The sequence below is a fragment of the Phocoena sinus genome, chromosome 10 (assembly GCF_008692025.1).
Source record: "Phocoena sinus isolate mPhoSin1 chromosome 10, mPhoSin1.pri, whole genome shotgun sequence".
In the NCBI taxonomy this organism is placed as follows: domain Eukaryota; kingdom Metazoa; phylum Chordata; class Mammalia; order Artiodactyla; family Phocoenidae; genus Phocoena; species Phocoena sinus.
Window position 1 is genome coordinate 32,113,006 of NC_045772.1, and position 24,865 is coordinate 32,137,870.

General features: G+C 35.4%; 1 protein-coding gene across 2 annotated transcripts in view; it reads right to left on the reverse strand.

Moving 5' to 3' along the window:
- Window positions 1–599: 599 nt before the first annotated feature.
- The window catches only part of TMTC3 (transmembrane O-mannosyltransferase targeting cadherins 3), a 62,976-nt gene continuing 38,710 nt past the window's right edge, over window positions 600–24,865 (reverse strand). For both annotated transcript variants that reach the window (XM_032644611.1, XM_032644612.1), the window contains exons 9-14: window positions 18,300–18,420; window positions 16,717–16,828; window positions 8,777–8,880; window positions 7,321–7,490; window positions 5,166–5,392; window positions 600–2,001 (exon numbers count right to left, since the gene is read on the reverse strand). In XM_032644611.1, the coding sequence (XP_032500502.1) occupies window positions 1,187–2,001; window positions 5,166–5,392; window positions 7,321–7,490; window positions 8,777–8,880; window positions 16,717–16,828; window positions 18,300–18,420 (1,549 nt within the window). In that variant the 3' untranslated portion in view covers window positions 600–1,186. The remainder of the gene's footprint in view (window positions 2,002–5,165; window positions 5,393–7,320; window positions 7,491–8,776; window positions 8,881–16,716; window positions 16,829–18,299; window positions 18,421–24,865) is intronic.

The following is a 24,865-nucleotide window of genomic DNA, read 5'->3' on the forward strand; positions in this document are numbered from 1 at the left end:
CCAGGGCATGAACCTGTGTCCCCTGCATCAGCAGGCAGACTCTCAACCACTGCGCCACCAGGGAAGCCCCAACAGCGTTAAATTTTTTGTGGAAGCTCAGTAGTCAAAATAAATATTTAATAAAAATATACACCATAAGATATCAAGAACTTAGTGTTTAAAAATAAACTTTGTCACATTGTTTTGCCTTCAGTTAAACAGAACTCAATTTAGGTATCTAAGGTATCTTAAGAATAATTAAGGTATGTTTTTGGAAACAAAATTAAAATTCAAGTAACACTAGAAAGATAACACTAAGATGAAAGAGAAACTTACTATGTTTTAGCTCAAAAGTTTAATCAAGTTATAGCTACTGGGACTTCTCAATATGACTATGACCCTCATAAACAGGAATAGTTTGGGAAACAAAAGTCAAAGAGTCATGATTATGTGGTTCATGCTGTGAAACCCTCAGTACGTAACAAAATGAAAATACAGTATATATGAGCACCATCAGAAATGTGTGTGCGTATATGTATTTAAAACTTTACCTGATTAAAAGTTGCCATTTAGAGTGAAGGACAAGCACACAGTTACGAAAACACATTCTTAAGCTAACATGTCATACGACTTATTTTAAAATGTTTAATCTGGTGTTCCTTCTAAAAATCAAAAAAAGAATACAACATAAAGAAAGCCAGCCAGCATTCTTTTGTAGTGCAAAGTCCCTTGGAAATAGAAGGTTACTGAAGAAAAAGAATGTGTTCAGTAAGTGTTTTCAAATCCATAGTCAAATTCCAATAGTTAAAGGAAAAATGAAGTTAACTAATAAATATGAATTCACAGAATAAACCAGCACATGTTGGATTTGCCCCCATGGGATTACCATTCAGGCCTCAGATTATTTTTAACTGAGGGTAATCAATGTTATTCTGCTGAAAGAATCTTCCTTCTATAAGAAAAGATACAAATTTGCCACCTGTAATTTCTGCTATAGTCACCAAAACTCTAATAACTACTGTCATATATAATACATACCCTGGGGTAATGAAAGGGTCTTTAATGAAAATCTTATTTTGATCCTACGTAGAGGCAGCTTATGATAGACTGTTAGTATCCTTGCTATTTTTCAAAGCTCTCAGTATAAGTAATCACGTGATATAGACTGAAGTTCTTTGAAACCACTGTCATGTGATAAAGGGTAATGCTATTCACCATTTAAAATACGTTCAATCTCTTCTAGTCTTTTTAAAGCAGCAATTCTTTTCTTCTCAATTTCTTTGATTTCTTTTGTTGTTTTGTGGGGGGTTTCTTTGTCTGTATTTTTTCCTAATTGTTTGTTGGATTTTGACTGACTTTTATTATCACTTGTTTTTATTATCTGTATGGGTCTGGGTTTACTTTTGATTTCTTTTTCATTTTCAGTTGGAATTTTGTCTCCTTCTATACCTGAAGTCTTACCAGCTGGGAATACTGGCTGTTCTACAAAACTAGATGAAGAAATTTTATCCCTGACTATATTCAAATGGCGTTGAATATATTCTTCATGTGGTGCTAATGCCAATGTTTCAACCAGGCATCTTTCAGCTTTTAATAAGTCCTTCTCTTCAAAATAAACAACACAAAGATTGTGTTTTCCTTGCACATTGCTTGGATCCATCTCCAAAATCTTTTCAAAACATTTTTTTGCTCCAAGTATATCTTTCTTTTGATTCATCAGAATGTCTCCTTTTAAAATGAGACCTTTGATGTGATCAGGATAGTATCTGAGTAACTCTTCCAAGATTGGCAAAGCCATTAATTCCTTTGCAGTCTGAGAATACAGGAGAGCCAGATTAAACAGAGCACTTCTGAAATCGGCTTGTAATTTTATGGCTTTCTTCATCCACATCTCTGCTTCAGTGTCCTTTTTGTCATCCATGGCAAGCATTCCCAGATTGAAATAACCATTAGCATCTAGTGGCTCCTCATTTACATAGCTTAGAAGTCGTTTTCTAGCTTCAGGTCTGAGTTTAACCTCACCTAAGAATTTAAAAAGAAAAAAAATTATATTATGAGCAAATGAATAAGTCTGAGGAACAAAGCCACTTGCAAATATTTATCTAGATTACAAAAAGAGAGCATCAAAACAATTAATTGCTGTGCCTAAACTAAAAAGCAGAAAGAAAAAATCTCAAAGTTTTCATAGGAAAAATGTGTATGAAGCACTGAAATGGTAGCTCATTTCCTTTCCTTTAAAACAGTAAAAGTGCCTCAAAAACTAAAAGGGGAGCCAAAGCAATCTTGAGGGAAAAAAACGGAGCTGGAGGAATCAGACTCCCTGACTTCAGACTATATTACAAAGCCACAGTAATCAAGACAATATGGTACTGTCACAAAAACAGAAATATAGATCAGTGGAACAGGATAGAAAGCTGAGAGGTAAACCCACACATATATGGTCAACTAATCTACGACAAAGGAGGCAAGGATATACAAGGGCGAAAAGACAGTCTCTTCAATAAGTGGTGCTGGGAAAACTGGACAGCTACACATAAAAGAATGAAATTAGAACACTCCCTAACACCATACACAAGAATAAACTCAAAATGGATTAGAGACCTAAATGTAAGACCGGACATGATAAAACTCTTAGAGGAAAACATAGGAAGAACACTCTTTGACATAAATCACAGCAAGATCTTTTTTGACCCACCTCCTAGACTAATGGAAATAAAACCAAAAATAAACAGATGGGACCTACTGAAACTTAAAAGCTTTTACACAGCAAAGGAAACTATATACAAAATGAAAAGACAACCCTCAGAATGGGAGAAAATATTTGCCAATGAATCAACAGATAAAGGATTAATCTCCAAAATATATAAACAGCTCATGCAGCTCAATATTAAAAAAAAAAAACCCAATCAAAAAATGGGCAGAAGACCTAAATAGATATCTCTCCAAAGAAGACATACAGATGGCCAAGAGGCACATGAAAAGCTGCTCAACATCACAAATTATTAGAGAAATGCAAATCAAAACTACAATGAGGTATCATCTCACACCGGTTAGAATGGGCATCATCAGAAAATCTACAAACAACAAATGCTGGAGAGGGTGTGCAGAAAAGGGAAGCCTCTTGCACTGTTGGTGGGAATGTAAATTGATACAGCCACTATGGAGAACAGTATGGAGGTTCCTTCAAAAACTAAAAATAGAATTACCATGTGACCCACCAATCCCACTACTGGGCATTTACCCAGAGAAAACCATAATTCAAAAAGACACATGTGCCCCAATGTTCACTGCACCACTATTTACAATAGCCAGGTCATGGAAGCAACCTAAATGCCCATCAACCGGCAAATGGATAAAGAAGATGTGGCCCATATATACAATGGAATATTACTCAGCCATAAAAAGGAATTAAATTGGGTCATTTGTAGAGATGTGGATGGACCTAGAGACTGATACAGAGTGAAGTAAGTCAGAAAGAGAAAAACAAATATCGTATATTAACACATATATGTGGAATCTAGAAAAATGGTACAGATGAACCGGTTTGCAAGGCAGAAATAGAGACAGAGATGTAGAGAAAAATGTATGGACACCAAGGGGGGTAAGTTGGGGGTTGGTGGTTGTGGGATGAATTGGGAGATTGGGATTGACATGTATAAAATAGATAACTAATAAGAACCTGCTGTATAAAAAATAAATTTAAAAAAAACATGAAAACAAACAAACAAAAAAACAAACAAAAGGGATGAAATATTTCCTGATAGTTTAGATTCTAACGGGGAGTAGACAAAGAATAGAGAATTAAGAGGAAGAGGCATGGGATTTGCCAACAAAAACAGATGTTCAATCTTGATTCTGTTAATGTTATGACTTTATGCACTAAACAAATTATTAACTTGTCTGGGTTAACCTACTGAATTTTCTAATAATTACATGAGATATATAAAAAATGCTCAGTAAATAGTAACTATGACTGGATAAACAAAATGTTCTAGTCTTATTAAATCAGATATTTTCTGTATGTTATTTAAAATTTTTAATACTTTTCAAAGGTAAAAATACACCATTATATATAAAGCCTATGTCCAATGTCTCACTACACATAAATCAGGTTTTAGGAAACAAATATTTTATTGAGATAATTTCTATTGCAAATAAATACAAAAAAATTCAATTTCTAAAACTACACACCCCAGGGTGCAATCTTGTGTCAGATAATGGGCACCTTTCATGATTACTAAGGTTAGCTAACTTTACAAAAACATTAGTTTCCTAAACATAGCTTTTTTGAATAACAGACATAAAGATCTTCCTCTATTCTTTTATGTGACAATATGATAAATAAAGAAAATGTGAAATAAATCAGTAGGCTTAAGTTCTTGTCTTGGACTAGTTACTAACCTAGCCATATAAAGTTAGGGTAGTTATTACATCTGTTTGGTCCCGACTCTCTAATCTACAAAACAGATGACTGGCAAAAACAAACTCAAAGGCCCTCTTTAGCTATAAAATATGATTCTTACATTTTTTGCAAAAGTTTTATAAAAGTATCTAACAATTAATATAGATTTTTCCAAACATAAAAATTAAGACTATAAATTATATATATTGCCTTCTGAAGCCATACTAAAATATATCAAAGATCCTGATTTATTGTGATGAATAATTTAGTTTTGCTAAATTTATAGAAAATATAGGAAATTATAATAACGTCTCAGAAAACAGTAAAATGATACAAAATGATATCAAAAGTATTTGGACTTATAAATCAAGAGAAAATAGAATATACTATTTTGTCTAAAACATATAATGCTCCTGGCTCCCTAGAAATAATTACCTAAAAATTTTTACAAATTCAGATTATTTGAATAGTATGATATTTATACATAAGATATATTTCCAAGAATAAAATGACAAAATAGATAAATATGGTATTGCTTAATAGACTGTCTGAAAAATCAGTTTTAACATATACCAGAAGAACTAACAATTAGTATTGTCATATATGTTAAGGCTATTACTTGAAAAGTTTACTGCAAGTATTTTAAATATTCTTCTTATAAATTATTTATGCAGTTTTGATATAAACCATCCATTCATAAAATGTTTGCTGGGGGTAAGATTAGGTTTTATTATATTTCAAACTAGAATATGTTTAAATATAGAAATATTTTGAAAAAACATACCTGATTCTTGCATTAATATAGCAGAATTGAATAATGCTAGCTTATGCTTTGGATTTAGTTCTAAAGCATGATTAAAGTTTTTTAGGGCTTCATTTGGTTCTTTAAGTTCAATATGAACAATCGCCAAGTTGTACCAAAGATCTGCATTGTTTTTGTCCAGCTCTAGTGCTTTAAGATATGCTTCTTTTGCTTTGACAGGTTTATTCATTTTTAAAAGCAATTCTCCTCTGTGGAAAAATCAAACACAAGCTTTACTTACATTACCGTGTCAGTCTATAGATACTATTTTTCACAAGTTTTAAGCTTTTCCACATATTCACAGCTTTTCTTTTAACTTAGGTTTTTAAAATTTTCTTTTAAAAATAACAAACTGTCCTTAAACCTGAACACATTAGTTTAGCAAATTTGGCTTGATACATTTTCAAATATGTTTAAAGAAGGAAAAAGCATGCCTGATGCTAGAGAGTAAGATGTCAGGAGGTATCAAAGAAAGGGTAACAGAGAAAATATATTCTTTGAATATATCTTGAAAAACAGCAGACTAGTCTACATCAGAAAAATGATAGCAACTAGAGTGGGAGATTAATTTGTCAGATCAAGTAACAGCATTTGAAGAAGGAATATAAATACAGTAGTGATGGGGAAATTCCAGTATTCAAATCTGTTAGCAACGTCTCACTATACAAAAAGAAGAACATTAGGAATTGTTTACCCCTTAAAATTATTTAGTTTTCTTCGATGTATTCTTATAAAATGACCATTCATTAAAAAGAAAAGGAATTTAAAAAGCCGATCTGGTAGGATGGAAGGGCAATAGTGCCACCTGTAGATACTTTTGAGGAACACATCTGAAACTAATGATCATAGTTTGAAAATCATTTTAGAAATCATTCTAATATGGTTACATTTTCTGTTACAGAGCTTAAAAAAGTCATTTTTACATACGTGCAAATCAGTTTAAGTACTGAAATGAGTTACTTTTATTTTAATACTACTCTTTCTTGAAGTATTAGCATAGGCATGAAATCAAATAAACTACTAATATTCCCAATTTCTAGAATAAGTGTCCAAAATGTGATTTTTTTTTTTTTTTTTTTTTTTTTGCGTGACACGGGCCTCTCACTGTTGTGGCCTCTCCCGTCGCGGAGCACAGGCTCCGGAAGCGCAGGCTCAGCGGCCATGGCTCACGGGTGCAGCAGCTCCGCAGCATGTGGGATCTTCCCGGACCAGGGCACGAACCCGTGTCCCCTGCATCGGCAGGCGGACTCTCAACCACTGCGCCACCAGGGAAGCCCCAAAATGTGATTTTTTTAAATGCAGAGATTATTAATTCTTTATAAATTAACATATGACAGGTTTTATTTATAGAAACAACCCCAGTAAACTTAGTGAATTTCACCAAGTACTAGATAAGGCTGAACAAAGACAGCTTCCAGCTATGAATGGATTTTATTTCAAAAACTTAAATTCTGAATGCATTTTCCCCATATAAACAATGTGACAAATTATAATTAAGTTTCTGGAGCACGCTGCAAAACAAAATTCAACATAAAATTTTCCTCAGGTACAATACAAATGATAAGACTTACATGAGAAAATATATCAACTTCTAATATGTATTACAAAAATTTTTTTACTGGCAACTAAAAAGTTTCTTTGTAGTAACAATAACCAGTCAATTCTCAGTATTAATTTAAGAAAGCTCTTGAGAGTTTGATATTATATAATTATTTCTTAATTAATTTTATATATAATGATTTCTTAATTATTCTATAATAATTAAGAATAACTTCTTGTAAAAATAACTTAATTATTTTGTAATAATTATGAATTATAAAAGGTAAATTTCAGCTGTTTTAAATAAAAGTGAATTTGTGATGAGAAGCAAATGAAATTAAAGAGGAGCTTTTCTTACCCTTCCTTTTGTATAAATAAACCTAAGTCTGCTATTATGAGTTATGGACTTCCTTGTCAATTTAAAATGAAATCAATTAAATTTGTTAGTCTAAAACAGGCTGTAATTTCTATGCTCTTGGTTGCTAACTAAGATTTACTAGAAGAAGAAAAAAAAGCCAAATTAGTCAAAATAGCTTAAAAGTATATGCAGGTGCAGCTTTAATCTTCTATAGTGAAAGCCTAAAGCGAACTACAACACCTGCTAATGTAAGCCTGCTTGAAGTCGGGTCTCATGCTTATTGCTTGTCGGTACAGCTGATCTGCTTCTTCCAGTCGGGACTCATTTGCTCGTATCAGGTTGGCCAGATTAATGTAAACATTTAAGTGGTTAGGTGCAATTCTGGCTGCATATTTTTTACCAGGAATAATCTGTTAAAAAAAAAGGGGGGTTTATAATTTGACATTTCAGTACCAAATAAAATCTGAAGTAAGTAGTCCTAGTGTTTTATTTAAAATTTACATAGAACATAAAAAGATACACTGCAATACTAAAATAATACATAAAAAATGTGAAATAATCTGCAGTATCCACAAAATGTAAGTAAAATAATTAATGTTTAGTAGCAATGAAGGTTGTATTTTTTCATTCATGCCAGCTCAACAGATAACTGTTAGATTTTTATATATGTATTATTTTATGAAGTCATAGAAATCAGAACTTCTAGAGGCTAAGGTCCCTTAGTATGTTTGAGTCAGACCAGGAATAGAACTTGGATCTTTTCTCTCAGTCTACTGTATTTGTTACACTATGTCAGCTTTCATGTTGTCAGCAAAATATTTACTGGTTGTGATAACAGGGTAGTTAATTTTACTTCAGAGCTATAGTAAACCCTCACTTGTTTGGTGGAGTTAGGAAATAAAATTCTCTAATTAACTGATTATTCAGGTTAAGTAAAGGTTATTATATATAATATATATGAACCCAAATTCTCAATGAACATAATAAATTATATCTGATAAAAATCTTTATTGAACAGAATTTAACTTTAGGATCTTAGGACTGAAATAATTCTTAATGTATCATGTGGTCCAACTCTATTTTTAAAACATTTAGCAAACTGTCAAATCATTTCAATATTACTACTGTTATTAATACAGTATTAATATAAACTACAACTGAGAAAACTGTAGCCCAGGGTAAACTATCTTTGCAGATTACACACAGCTAGCTGGCCAAGGGCAGTATCAGGTTTTCTAACTTTGACTTTGTATTGTGGATATCCAAGAAATCTTGTACTTGTGACATTATAGCAAATGATGGGCACAGGACAGCAACAGAGATGTATCCACTCATTTTATCACTTTGTTTTCTTCATTTATTTCTTGATAGGAGTAATGTTGAATTTAGTGCTTACTGCACATAAATAAAATTCTTTTCATTTAAAGTCACTTTACTCATAAATAACTTGTAATCAAAAATATCTAAAATTCATAATATCATAATTTGGTTTTCACAGACTATAAATTTTTATTAAGTGAGCTATGAAAGTGAATGTAATCTTTTATAACACTTACAGTAATAGATGGTTCACTGGACAACTTACTTTTAATATCAACAAATTGAAGAATAGATAAAGATTTTCCATTTGGATAATTCTATTCAATATGGACATCTAGCAGACATGACACAATAGAAATAATTTATGACTACTTACTTGAGGCATCAGCGACTTAGCTGTCATATAAGATTCTTCAGCTGCTTTGGTTCTATTTAAATTTTTATAAGTTCTTCCTACATTCATGTGGGCACCAATATCATCTAAAATTAAAAAAAAATCATTTGTTGGCAAATACACTAAATAGCATTCAATGTAAACTACTAAGAAGACATGTTTCTAGAAACAAACACACTAAAGCAAAAGAATGCAAAAGGAGGCAATAGGTCCTGCTTCCTCCTTAAAGCTCTTCTAACACAATTTATTATAACTTATGAGCAAGGCCACACTAGAAAATTATTAAATAAAGTACCATAAGAACAGAAAATACACATATGACATGAAAAAACTATTTGAATGGCTCCTGGAAGGGTTAAGATATGAGAGGGGAGAAATAAAGGTAATGATTAAATTTACATCTTTTTTTTCCCACTATATTTTACTATCCTATACTAAGGCTTACTCTTATTTCCTTAATCTCATAGCTTTGGAATTCACTCAAAAGCAAAAAGGATTTACAAGTGAAAAGGATCACCATGATTACTAGAATTATTTCAAGTATTATAAATAACAAAAATGAATCCATGGTGGCATAGGGGCAAAGAGCCTGTGAAAAAAACTTTGTGACTTTGTTTTTAAAAATTTTTGTGAATGTGGTTGGAGTGCAAGTTATCTGGATTCTATAATATTACTTAAGATGCAGCAGCCCAGATCTCTTAAATGATGATACATTCCCATATAATTTAATTAAAACTTTTAAAAAGGTTGTCTTAATATCGAATCCTCAGCAAATTTATTCAGGGATAGAAAAATATAAAATTTAAATAAAAAAGATATGAGGGTTCATTGCACACTAGTTTTAAGATATACTTCCCAGTAAATATTTCAAAGCTTTGGAATAAAGATAGAAAGAAGGGAGATCTTAAATTAGACAAATTTTACTCAACATGAATCTCTAACAGACATGACAAGGTTTCAAATTATGATTACTACTTGCCTGTGACACCAATGATGATTTTGCAGTTGTGGAATAGTTCTCTGCCTGCAACTCCCAGGACACATAGGGGCCAAGCATATATATTTTAGGCATTCCTCTAGGAGGAGAGTAACAGTCCTAAGATCTTGCTAAATTATGTTTCAGGTTGGCAATTGTGTGCACTGTACAAAAACTGTTAGATGCCATATGGGTTTAGTTAGAGAACTAGGGGACAGGATTGGGGGAAAGAGGTTGATTTCTTGTTTTTAGACATATTGCTGAATCTCATGGGGTCTCAGGAGGCGGTCAAGCCAAAAAAAAAAGAGAAAAGAAGAGGAAAAAAGGCTTCCCAATACTGGCTGCAATTCAGAATACTTGTGTAGCTTTGAAAAATTCAGATACCTTACCCTACCCAGCTCGATCAAAACAGAATCTTCAGGAATAGGATTGCAAAAATGTTTTTAAAAAGTTTCAGAGGCAATTCTGATGTAGATCCAAGGTTGAAATACATTACATTACCAAGAGTATATAGAGTTTTTGCTCTTATACAGCTGTTAAAAAAAAAAACCTTTTTATTGAAGTATAGTTGAATTACAGCATTGTGTTAATTACTGCTGTACAGCAAAGTGACTCAGTTATACATATATACATTCTTTTTCCTATTCTTTTCCATTATGGTTTATCACAGGATATCCAATATAGTTCCCTGTGCTATATACAATAGGACCTTGTTTATCTAAGCTCTTTTTTTTTAAACATCAGATAAATCTATACCATTTACTATAGAGATCAGAAAGTTACCCAGAAAAAACTAAGGGTATATAGAACCTGAAAAAATTATTTATACAGTAAAAATTTAATCTAAGAAAAGAACAAACTGAAAGTTTAAGTAAATAAAAGTGAAATTATGTCAGGTAAGTATTTAAAATGTTACTGAAAAGAGCCCCAACCAACCTTAGAAGAGGCTATCCATTAGGATGAAAGACAAGGCAAATTACTATCTACTAATCAGGTTCTTAGAACTATGGCAAGGAGATACTCTCATCAGTGAAGACCACAGACACTAGAGTAAGGCACCCTTACTTTCTCAAAGAACAAAGATGGCAATCAGATAGCATTTAGCATCAAAAAAACCTACACAACACAGCTAATAAAATGAAACAATTTTTAAGCAATTTTTAAAATAAGTTACAAAGTTTAAGATTCTAGGAGGAAACAGCATTACTGGTAAGGTAAATCTATATTTGAAAAAAAAAAGGTAAGAAAGCCAGCAAGATATAAAAATCAATTACATTAGAATGACTAAAAAGCTACAGAATTTCAAAAAACAATCTTGCTATTATGAGTGCGCTATCCAAACCAACAGCAGCCTGAATCTAGCAGTCTGTCTTTAATTCAATGTAAACGAGGACTGGCAAATATCAGGCAACTCTGTGCCTAATAATTCTTCAGCCACCAACAGTGAAGTTAAGTATTGTCACACTGATGGCCCAGGCATATTTGCTTTCCAGTTATTTCCTACTCACAAATTTGTCAATTTATTTAAAAAGATATATTTATAAATGTCTGGAAACTCCTGAAAACTCTAAAAATCATTTCTACCTTGATGGCATCAAAGTTGAACTAGAAATCCATGATTATTTTCGTTTCAAAGATTTGAAGTTAGATAAAAACGAAATCATTGATTTTAAGGCAAAAATTAACCTTGGAGAAATCTGGTGTTTCTCGAGAAAAACCTACCCTCGTCTTACAAAGGTGTTTACGGAAACTGTAATTCAATTTGCAAAAATTTTATCTTGTGAATTGATTTTTTAAAAAAACTTGTAACCTTGATAAAGGAGGCAGGAATGTACAGTGGAGAAAGGACAGCCTCTTCAATAAGTGGTGCTGGGAAAACTGGACAGGTACATGTAAAAGTATGAGACTAGATCACTCCCTAACACCATACACAAAAATAAGCTCAAAATGGATTAAAGACTTAAATGTAAGGCCAGAAACTATCAAACTCTTAGAGGAAAACATAGGAAGAACACTCTATGACATAGATCACAGCAAGATCCTTTTTGACCCACCTCCCAGAGAAATGGAAATAAAAACAAAAATAAACAAATGGGACCTAATGAAACTTCAAAGCTTTTGCACAGCAAAGGAAACCATAAACAAGACCAAAAGATAACCCTCAGAATGGGAGAAAATATTTGCAAATGAAGCAACTGACAAAGGATTAATCTCCAAAATTTATAAGCAGCTCATGCAGCTCAATAACAAAAAAACAAACAACCCAATCCAAAAATGGGCAGAAGACCTAAATAGACATTTCTCCAAAGAAGATATACAGACTGCCAACAAACACATGAAAGAATGCTCAACATCATTAATCATTAGAGAAATGCAAATCAAAACTACAATGAGATATCATCTCACACCAGTCAGAATGGCCATCATCAAAAAATCTAGAAACGATAAATGCTGGAGAGGGTGTGGAGAAAAGGGAACCCTCTTGCACTGTTGGTGGGAATGTAAATTGATACAGCCACTGTGGAGAACAGTATGGAGGTTCCTTAAAAAACTACAAATAGAACTACCATATGACCCAGCAATCCCACTACTGGGCATATACCCTAAGAAAACCATAATTCAAAAAGAGTCATGTACCACAATGTTCACTGCAGCTCTATTTACAATAGCCCAGAGATGGAAACAACCTAAGTGCCCATTGTCGGATGAATGGATGAAGATGATGTGGCACGTATATACAATGGAATATTACTCAGCCATAAAAAGAAATGAAATTGAACTATTTGTAATGAGGTGGATAGACCTAGAGTCTGTCATACAGAGTGAAGCAAGTCAGAAAGAGAAAGACAAATACCGTATGCTAACACATATATATGGAATTTAAGAAAAAAAAATGTCATGAAGAACCTAGGGGTAAGACAGGAATAAAGACACAGACCTACGAGAGAATGGACTTGAGGATATGGGGAGGGGGAAGGGTAAGCTGTGACAAAGCGAGAGAGAGGCATGGACATATATACACTACCAAACATAAGGTAGATAGCTAGTGGGAAGCAGCCGCATAGCACAGGGAGATCAGCTCGGTGCTTTGTGACCACCTGGAGGGGTGGGATAGGGAGGGTGGGAGGGAGGGAGACGCAAGAGGGAAGAGATATGGGAACATATGTATATGTATAACTGATTCACTTTGTTATAAAGCAGAAACTAACACACCATTGTAAAGCAATTATACTCCAATAAAGATGTAAAAAAAATAATAATAAAAATAAAACAAACAAAAAAAACTTGTAACCCAAAACAAACAAAAGACTGTAATCAACTGTTTGTCTAACATGTCATTCATGTTACCTGGTCAGCGACCATTGTATAGTTTATATTCTTATTCTGGCTAAGCAAAAAAAGCCTTCAGACTGAATGTCTTTTTTTTTTTTTAAGCTACTTTAAATGTTAAGAATCTCTGCTCTCTGTGATCCTATACTGTTCTAGGATTTTAAATACCATCTATATGCTTGTTACTTCACATTTTTATCTCTAGTCCTGACCATTCCCCTTATCTCCAGACTTATAGTTCTATCTCCACCAGTATATCTAACAGGGACAAAAAAGACTCTTGATTTCCTTCCCTACATGTCGTTTTAGCTGTCAAATCTATCTATGAAGAACACAGCTGAAAAACACAGAATGAGCCAAGAAGTCTCTGAATAACAAATTCAATTTTCCCAAGACTATGTACTTTTTCATAATAAATTGTAATAAAATGATTTGCCTGTTTTCCTAGCCCACTGTTTATTAGAGACTGCAATTTTGAGAGTATGGTAGGTAAGTCATACTAACTAAAGCAGATAGGTTCAAGTAAGTATCTTTTTTTTTTTTTTTTTGCGGTACGCTGGCCTCTCACTGTCGTGGCCTCTCCCGTTGCGGAGCACAGGCTCTGGATACGCAGGCTCAGCGGCCATGGCTCACGGGCCCAGCCGCTCCGCGTCATGTGGGATCTTCCCGGACTGGGGCACGAACCCGTGTCCCCTGCATCAGCAGGTGGACTCTCAACCACTGCGCCACCAGCGAAGCCCCAAGTAAGTATCTTAAAAACAGCCAAAAGTGACAACTGACAACGAGAAGAAAAATGATTTTAAACCAAACATCCACAATCACACCCACCCACCAACACGATTTCATTTTGTCCTGACAATACAATGAGATAGAAATTACTGTCCCAACTTAGAAATGGGAAAGATAGGGCTGAAGGGGCCTAAATATCACCTTCTAAGTCTCCAGGTCCCTGTGTGTCTGACATAAAGATGACGTTGCTTCTCTTTTTAAAAACTCCCAGAATGGGGCTTCCCTGGTGGCGCAGTGGTTGGGAGTCCGCCTGCCGATGCAGGGGACACGGGTTCGTGCCCCGGTCCGGGAGGATCCTGCATGCCGCGGGGTGGCTGGGCCCGTGGGCCGTGGCTGCTGAGCCTGCGCGTCCGGAGCCTGTGCTCCGCGGCGGGAGAGGCCACAGCAGTGAGAGGCCAGCATAGACAAAAAAAAAAAAAAAAAAAAAACTCCCAGAATGAACCTAAAAGGCTTCAGAAAGCAATGAATTGAAACTGCCATAGTTAGTGATCACTGACTGTGTGTTAAGACTATGCTAGATGACGCAGGGCCTATGAAGATGAATCAGATGTTCATGCTGCCCCTAGGAAACTCCTCAGTTTGAATACATAGATATTTAAAATGAATATTTAAATAACAAATATCACAGAAAAGATACAAAAGTTGTAAGGAGTCTTAAAGAGGAGAAATATTTGCTTCTAACTGGAAAGATAGGAGGGTTTTTTTGTTTTGTTTAGAAAAGAAGCCATGTGAGATGGGTTGCAAAAGATCGGTAGGGTGTGGTAGAAGGTGGATGGGAAGGAAAGGAGAAGGGAGGAATTCTAGGCTCAAGAAAGAACACGAAAAAATGCAAAGAGGTGAGGAAGCTCATGATATGTATCCGAGATTTCAAGAAAAATTAAACTACATGAAGAGCCAGGAGAGATAAAATTGGAAACATAGCTAGACCATCAGTTACATATTTCTACAACATTCTCTAACAGGAATTTGGCTTTGCTTTGGGGACACTGGCAGCTTTTCCAAGTGGTGACTGTGGTCTTTTTCTTATCTCTTGCAACACTGGGCCTGGAGTTAGGTGTCCTCCTTGATCCTTACCACTTCCAGACCACTGTAATTCCTTAAAATCACTCAACTCTGAATTTCAGATCATTAAACTCTATTATCCACTACCCTTCCTTATTGCAGTCACCGATCTCATATATAGCTCCTGGCTCCTTGTTGTTCTTTCCAACATCATACAGTTGTCAAAATTCTTAGTAATTTCAAAATCTATATAGATGTATCTTCCAATAGTTGCCTTGATATCCTTTCTTCCAATAATTTTCACCTCCATTCTCCTTTAACTAGTCAGTTCAATGGCCACAGTCATATCTAGTCGAAATACAGGGGGCACTGCCCACCACTCCCCACCCCTCCGAGTATATTTAGAAATGTGTGTGTGGGGAAATACTTTTTGGTCATCATACTGAATGGAAAGTAATGATTGTACTCGGTAGGTGGTGGCCACGTTTGGTACATATCCTGGAACACTGAAAACTAAAAATGCTCTAGCTAGACCTTACTCAGACACCAACAATTTTTCAGATCTATAAACAACTGATCTGATCACCTTTTCCTCATCTTTCATCCTCTCTCACATCCCTTCATAACCAGCTTAGGTTGTGTCTCAATATTCCCTTATCCCTTTGTTTAGTAATACACATCTGACAAAATTCTAATCCTGTTTAACCAAATTCTCCATGGCTGTACCACTGCACTTATAAAGTAGTGGGAGAAAACTTTTAACCACATCAACTGGTTTAATTGTAATTAAGTATTGCTAAGCTCAAGTAGGGTGTTAGAGCTGCTTGACAGTCATACCATATTTTCCTACTCTATACATTTTCCTAGATCTTTGTTTCTCAACACATGATTCATGGACTAAGTATCACCTAGGAACTTACTAGAAATGCAGAAATTCAAGCCCTACTCTAAATCTCTGTATATCAGAACATGAACCATATGATCTCCAGGTGATTTACAGGTACATTAAAGTTCGTGAAGCTATGTCCTAGATGATTACTTCAGACCCTCTCCTGGTCTTAGATTTCCAGCACTTCCTCTCCATTCCCCACACTTTACTATTGATTTTACTTTCTGTTTCACTGAGAAAACAGAAGCAAACAAAGGACAACTTCCAGAAGCTATTCATCTATTATTCACCTGCCTATATCATGTCTCTACACTCTGCTTTCCCTGTTACCACAGGTTAACTATTGGTTCAGTTGACTGAATGAAATCCTCACCCTGAGCACTAGATCCTATTTATCTATTCTCATCTGTTCAAGGATATTGACCCAGTACTTCGGTTCCCCACCTTGAATTATTATTTTTCCCAGCTTCAATGGATTAGTCACACACATGCTTTGTTTCTCTCACCTTAAAACAAAACCCCCCAAATTCCCAAAAAACAAAACAAAAATTCATCCTACTATCCTCTCTTGACCCCATACTCAGCACCAACATTTCTTATCAACACCCTTTAAAAGAGTTTTTAATATCAACTGTCTCCAATTATTCTTCTCCCACTCTCTTAAACTCACTATCAAGCTTTTGCATCTATCCCTTCACTAAAATTGCTCATCAATGCCACCCAACAACTCTATTTAAAAAAGACTCCTTAAATGTCTGATATAAATAGCCCTAACATATAATCCAATTCAGGAATAAGCCAGCACCAAACACTGTACCATTCCAGTCAGTTGGAATAAAGCTTGAAAATAAACTCTACCTATTTTCCACAAATATAATCATGTTTTTAAAAAGAAAATAAACTACCACAATAGCTTTATTAGTTAATAATGCTTACCTGGCTGAACATGGGTAGCCTGTAAGAAGTATTTCAAAGCTCTCTCAAAGTTCTTTTCATTTTCCAGAGCATGACCCACATTATTCCATAATTTGGCATTATTTTTATTTACCTTAAATATGGAAGTACAGATAGAAATTAGTTAAATTAAAAAAAATGAGTCTAATTAACACAGACTTTGTTTGGTATACTATTAGGAATGGAGTACTCCATAGAAATGTCCATGAACAGATGAAGTGGGTAAAAAGGTACAAACTTCTAGCTTTAAGATAAGTAAGGTCTGAGGATGTAATGTACAGCATGGTGACTATAGTTAACAATACTGTAACTATATGAGGTGACGGATGTTAACTTATTCTCGTAGTCATTTTATACACATATACACACACACACACACACACATGCATATAATCATTATATTGTACACCTTAAAGACAAAGTTATATGTCAATTATATCTCAATAAAACTGGAAAATAATCATTCCGATTTCTTCCAGAAAAAAAATGTGTATATATATGTGTCTGTGTATGTATACATACAACTCCAATTAACATGGATATCTGTTTGGTATATTATTAGGAATGGAGTGTTCCATGGAGATAAGGAAGAAGTCAAAAGAACACTGCTTCATGAAGTTTACCCTCTCCTCCCTTTCAACATTAAAATACTAAAACCACAGTTTATCTACTTTACATATTAAAATTTTACTAAAACTTTTATTTCATCAAAACATAGAACTGTTTGAAAACTCCTGCTCTATTATTTATGTTCTTTTGGGAAAGACAGAATTTGAACAAGTGAATATGTTTAAACACTGCACTGATGACTTATTTTGAGGCTCGACATAAAGCTATTTATGTAGTCTATTATGGTAATGGGAACCCTGGCGAGCACAGAAACAGCCAAAAGGAAGTTAAGAATTTAGAGATTTGAAGAGAGGGAGCATCTGAAAAAAAATCACTGCTTATAACTTTTGCAGAAAACAAATTTTGTGACTTATTCTCATTTATGCTGTCCATTCTATAAAAATGCAGTATCACTCCTTTCTGTCAGTTCCTATCTTTCCTACAGTATTATAACCATTGGTTATTCTCCATATGGAAGGGCACCATTTTTTGCCATGTATTTTACTTCATTCAATCTAAGATGCCATCAATTATAAGGCTCACCATTATTTTAGGTACCATTAAGAAAGAAAAAAGGTCACTAATTAATTGTAAAATGCCTTTTACTGTAAGATTTATTCTGATTTCAGAGATGTTGAGAGGTATAAATAAATAAAAAGGTACACCTTAAGAACCAATGAAACAAAAGCATTCATATTTAAACATTTTATCATTTGAGTGTCTAACAACGGTATAGCATTTGTGCAATTATTCACATATGCTCTAGACATACACCTAAGCACTAGTCAGGGCACTAGTTATGGTATATATTATACAAAGAAAAAATTCTTTTTATTAATTTTGTGGTGAAGTACTTAACATTGACAGTTAACTGCCTAGTTAAAAGTAAAGTTAAAACACTGTATCAGGGATGGCTATAAGAAATAATTGATGACATATTCTGAATAATACTTTACCTTCAAGGCTGACATAAACAGCGTATATTCAGACTCCCAATCCCAATTTCTATGGAGTGTTTTTAAGGCATGAGTGAGTATCACCATAGACAGACAAACCCAGGATAACTTTTTTAATACACTATTTAAGAAAAAAAAAAGCAGAACAAAAAAACATTGTCTACATCACCAAAACAGAGGTAAGAAATATGCTAAATATCTCTAAATATAATGTTTGAATTTATTCTAAAGATTAGGGATTGTTCTAATAATCATCCAACTTGAGAGGGAACAACACCGAAAAAATTAAATATTATGAACACTTATACACTTACACTTCACTCTTTAATTACATTAAATATTTCAGTATTTGCCTTTATTTCAAAAATTTTGTTTCGATTTAATGACAAAAAATTGATAAAACCATTTTTTAATTGTGAATTTTTATATTTAGAGTTCTTTTGTACCATTTACCTATAACTTGCATATTCTTAGTAGTGTTTATAAAGGGTCAATCTTATCCCCGGCTATATTTAAAAACATTATTGTTTTACAATAAATACCACAGATTATCACGGTATTCTTGAAGAATTTTACATTTTAAAGCTAGAATTATTTATTAAAAGTCATAGTAAAATTAACTCTATAAAATAGATGTAAATTACTTATATAGCTTTAGGTTAATCACTTGGGACTGAATTTCTCATTTAAAAATGACGGTTATGCAGAGATCAGTTCAAGATGGCAGAGTAGAAGGATGTGCTCTCAACCCCTCTTGTGAGAGCACTGGAATCACAACTAACTGCTGAACAATCACCAACAGGAAGACACTGGAAGTCACCAAAAAAGATACCCCATATCCAAAGACAAATGAGAAGCCAATGAGACAGTGGGGGGGGCGCGATCACAATAAAATCAAATCCAATAACTGCTGGGTAGGTGACTCACAAACTGGAGAATACTTATACCACAGAAGTCCACCCACTGGAGAGAAGGTTCTAAGCCCCACGTCAGGCTTCCCAACCTGGGGATCCAGCAACGGGAGAGGAATTCCTAGAGCATCAGACTTTGAAGGCTAGTGGGATTTGACTGCAGGACTCCGACAGGACTGGGGGAAACAGAGACTCTACTCTTGGAGGGCACACACAAAGTAGTGTGTGCACTGGGACACGGGAAAGAGGAGTGACCCCATAGGAGACTGAACCAGACCTATCTGCTAGTGCTGGAGGGTCTCCTGCAGAGGCAGGGTGAGGCTGTGGCTCACCGTGAGGACAAGGACATTGGCAGCACAAGTTCTGGGAAGTACCCCTTGGTGGGAGACCTTCATTACCGCCATTACCCCACCAAAGAGCTGAGTAGGCTCCAGCGTTGGGTGGCCTCAGGCCAAACAACCAACAGGGAGGAAACCCAGCACCACCCATCAGTAGAGAAGCAGATTAAAGTTTTACTGAACTCTACCCATCACCAGTCTCTCCCATCAGGAAACTTGCAAAGCCTCTGAGACAGCCTCATCCACCAGAAGCAAGAAAAACTACAATCCTACAGCCTGTGGAACAAAAACCACATTCACAGAAAGATAGACAAAATGAAAAGGCAAAGGGCTATGTACCAGATGAAGGAACAAGATAAAACCACAGAAAAACAACTACATGAAGTGGAGATAGGCAACCTTCCAGAAAAAGAATTCAGAATAATGATAGTGAAGATGATCCAGGACCTTGGAAAAAGAATGGAGGCAAAGATCGAGAAGATGCAAGAAGTGTATAACAAAGACCTAGAAGAATTAAAGAACAAGCAAACAGAGATGAACAATACAATAACTGAAATGAAAACTAAACTAGAAGGAATCAATAGCAGAATAACTGAGGCAGAAGTACGGATAAGTGACCTGGAAGACAGAATGGTGGAATTCACTGCTGTGGAGCAGAATAAAGAAAAAGGAATGAAAAGAAATGAAGACAGCCTAAGAGACCTCTGGGACAACATTAAACTCAACAACATTCGCATTATAGGGGTGCCAGAAGGAGAAGAGAGAGAGAAGGGACCCGAGAAAATATTTGAAGAGATTACAGTCGAAAAATTCCCTAACATGGGAAAGAAAATAGCCACCCAAGTCCAGGAAGCGCAGAGTCCCATACAGGATAAACACAAGGAGACACAAGACGAGACACATATTAATCAAATTGGCAAAAATTAAAGACAAAGAAAAATTACTGAAAGCAGGAAGGGAAAAACAACAAATAACATATAAGGGAACTCCCATAAGTTTAAGAACTGATTTCTGAGCAGAAACTCTACAAGCCAGAAGTGAGTGGCATAATATACTTAAAGTGATGAAAGAGAAAAACCTACAACCAAGATTACTCTACCCAGCAAGGCTCTCATTCAGATTCCATGGAGAAATCAAAAGCTTTACAGACAAGCAATGGCTAAGAGAACTCAGCACCACCAAACCAGCTCTACAACAAATGCTAAAGGAACTTCTCTAAGTGGGAAACACAAGAGAAGAAAAGGACCAACAAAAACAAACCCCCCAAAATTAAGAAAATGGTAATAGGAAAACACATATCGATAATTATCTTAAATGTGAATGGATTAAATGCTCCAACCAAAAGACACAGGCCTGCTGAATGGATACAAAAACAAGACCCATATATATGCCATCTACAAGAGACCCACTTCAGACCTAGGGACACATACAGACTAAAAGTGAGGGGATGGAAAAAGATATTCAATGGAAATCCAAAGAAAGCTGGAGGAGCAATACTCATATCAGACAAAATACTTTAAAATGAAGAATGTTACAAGAGACAAGGAAGGACACCACATAATGATCAAGGGACGAATCCAAGAAGAAGATATAACAATTAGAAATATACATGCACCCAACATAGGAGCACCTCAATACATAAGGCAACTGCTAACAGCTATAAAAGAGGAAATCGACAGTAACACAGTAATAGAGGGGGACTTTAACACCTCACTTCACCAATGGACAGATCATCCAAACAAAATTAATAAGGAAACACAAGCTTTAAATGACACAACAGATCAGACAGATTTAATTGATATTTATAGGACATTCCATCCAAAAGCAGCAGATTACATATTCTTCTCAAGTGTGCAAGGAACATTCTCCAGGATAGATCACATCTTGGTTCACAAATCAAGCCTCAGTAAATTTAAGAAAATTGAAATCATATCAAGCATGTTTTCTCACGACAGCGTTATGAGATTAGAAATGAATTACAGGGAAAAAAATGTAAAAAACACAAACACATGGAGGCCAAACAATACATTACTAAATAACCAGGAGATCACTGAAGAAATCAAAGAGGAAATCAAAAAATAACTAGAGTCGAATGACAATGAAAACAGGATGACCCAAAAACTACGGGATGCAGCAAAAGCAGTTCTAAGAGGGAAGTTTATAGCAATGCAAGCCTACCTCAAGAAACAAGAAAAATCTCAAGTAAACAATCTAACCTTACACTTAAAGGAACTAGAGAAAGAAGAACAAACAAAATCCAAACTTAGCAGAAGGAAAGAAATCATAAAGACCAGAGCAGAAATAAATGAAATAGAAACAAAGAAAACAATAGCAAAGATCAATAAAGCTAAATCTGGTTCTTTGAGAAGATAAACAAAATTGATAAACCATTAGCCAGACTCATCAAGAAAAAGAGGGAGGGTTTCCCTGGTGGTGCACTGGTTGAGAGTCCACCTGCCGATGCAGGGGATGCGGGTTTGTGCCCCAGTCCGAGAAGATCCCACATGCCGTGGAGCGGCTGGGCCCGTGAGCCATGGCCACTGAGCCTGGGCGTCCGGAGCCTGTGCTCCGCAATGGGAGAGGCCACAAGAGTGAGAGGCCCGCATACCGCAAAAAAAAGAAAAAGAGGGAGAGGACTCAAATCAATAAAATTAGACATGAAAAAGGAGAAGTTACAACAGACACCACAGAAATACAAAGCATCCTACGAGACGACTACAAGCAACTCTATGCCAACAAAATGGACAACCTGGAAGAAATGGACAAATTCATAGAAAGGTATAACCTTCCAAGACTGAACCAGGAAGAAATAGAAAATATGAACAGACCAATCACAAGTAATAAAATTGAAATTGTGATTAAAAATCTTCCAACAAACAGAAGTCCAGGACCAGAGGGCTTCATAGGTGAATTCTATCAAACATTTAGAGAAGAGCTAACACCCAACCTTCTCAAACTCTTCCAAAAAATTGCAGAGGAAAGAACACTGCCAAACTCATTCTATGAGGCCACCATCACCCTAATACCAAAACCAAAGATACTACAAAAAAAGAAAATTACAGGCCAATATCACTGATGAATATACATGCAAAAACCTTCAACAAAATACTAGCAAACAAAATCCAACAACACATTAAAAGGATCACACACCATGATCAAGTGGGATATATCCCAGGGATGCAAGGATTCTTCAATATACGCAAATCAATCAATGTGATACACCATATTAACAAATTGAAGAAAACCATATGATCATCTCAATAGATGTAGAAAAAGCATTTGACAAAATTCAACACCCCATTTATGATAAAAACTCTCCAGAAAGTGGGCACAGAGGGAACCTACCTCAACATCATGAAGGCCATATACGACAAACCCCCAGCAAACATCATTCTGAATGGTGAAAACCTGAAAGCATTTCCTGCAAGACCAGGAACAAGACAAGGATGTCCCCTCTCACCACTATATTCAACATAGTTTTGGAAGTCCTAGCCACGGCAATCAGAGAAGAAAAAGAAATAAAAGGAATACAAATTAGAAAAGAAGAAGTAAAACTGTCACTGTTTGCAGATGACATGATACTATACATAGAGAATCCTAAAGATGCCACCAGAAAACTACTAGAGCTAATCAATGAATTTGGTAAAGTTGCAGGACACAAAATTAATGCACAGAAATCTCTTGTATTCTGATACACTAATGATGAAAAATCTGAAAGAGAAATTAAGGAAACAATCCCATATACCATTGCAACAAAAAGAATACAACACCTAGGAATAAACCTACCTTGGGAGACAAAAGACTCGTATACAGAAGACTATAAGACACTGATGAAAGAAATTAAAGATGATACCAACAGATGGAGAGATATACTATGTTCTTGGATTGGAAGAATCAATATTGTGAAATGACTATACTATCCAAAGCAATCTACAGATTCAATGCAATCCCTATCAAATTACCAATGGCAGTTTTTACAGAACTAGAACAAAAAATCTTAAAATTTATATGGAGACACAAAAGACCCTGAATAGCCACAGCAGTCCTGAGGGAAAAAAACAGAGCTGAAGGAATCAGACTCCCTGACTTCAGACTATACTACAAAGCTACAGTAATCAAGACAATATGGTTATGGCACAAAAACAGAAATATAGATCAATGGAACAGGACAGAAAGCCCAGAGATAAATCCACGCACCTAGGGTCAACTAATCTATGAAAAAGGATGCAAGAATATACAATGGAGAAAAGACAGCCTCTTCAATAAGTAGTGCTGGGAAAACTGGACAGCTACATGTAAAAGAGTGAAATTAGAACACTCCCTAACACCATACACAAAAATAAACTCAAAATGGATTAGAGGGCTTCCCTGGTGGCGCAGTGGTTGAGAGTCCGCCTGCCGATACAGGGGACACAGGTTCATGGCCCGGTCCAGAAGGATCCCACATGCCGCAGAGGGGCTGGGCCTGTGAGCCATGGCCGCTGAGCCTGCGTGTCCGGAGCCTGTGCTCCACGACAGGAGAGGCCACAACAGTGAGAGGCCCGCAAAAAAAAAAAAATCGATTCGAGACCTAAATGTAAGACCGGACACTATAAAACTCTTAGAGGAAAACATAGGAAGAACACTCTTTGTCATAAATCACAGCAAGATCTTTTTTGATCCACCTCCTAGAGTAATGGCAATAAAAACAACCGTAAACAAATGGGACCTAATGAAACTTCAAAGCTTTTGCACAGCAAAGGAAACCATAAACAAGATGCAAATACAACCCTCACAATGGGAGAAAATATTTGCAAATGAATCAATGGACAAAGGATTAATCTCCAGAATATATAAACAGTTCATGCAGCTCAATATTAAAAAAACAAACAACCCAATCCAAAAATGGGCAGAACACCTAAATAGACATTTCTCCAAAAAAGACATACAGATGGCCAAGAAGCACATGAAAAGCTGTTCAACATCACAAATTATTAGAGAAATGCAAATCATAACTACAATGAGGTATCACCGCACACCAGTTAGAATGGGCATCATCAGAAAAGCTAAAACAAGAAATGCTGGAGAGGGTGTGGAGAAAAGGGAACCCTCTTGCACTGTTGGTGGGAATGTAAATTGATACAGCCACTATGGAGAACAGTATGGAGATTCCTTAAAAAACTAAAAATAGAACTAACATATGACCCAGCAATCCCACTACTGGACATATACCCTGAGGATACCATAATTCAACAAGAGACATGTACCAAAATGTTCATTGCAGCTCTATTTACACTGGCCAGGACATGGAAGCAACCTAAGTGTCCATCAACAGATG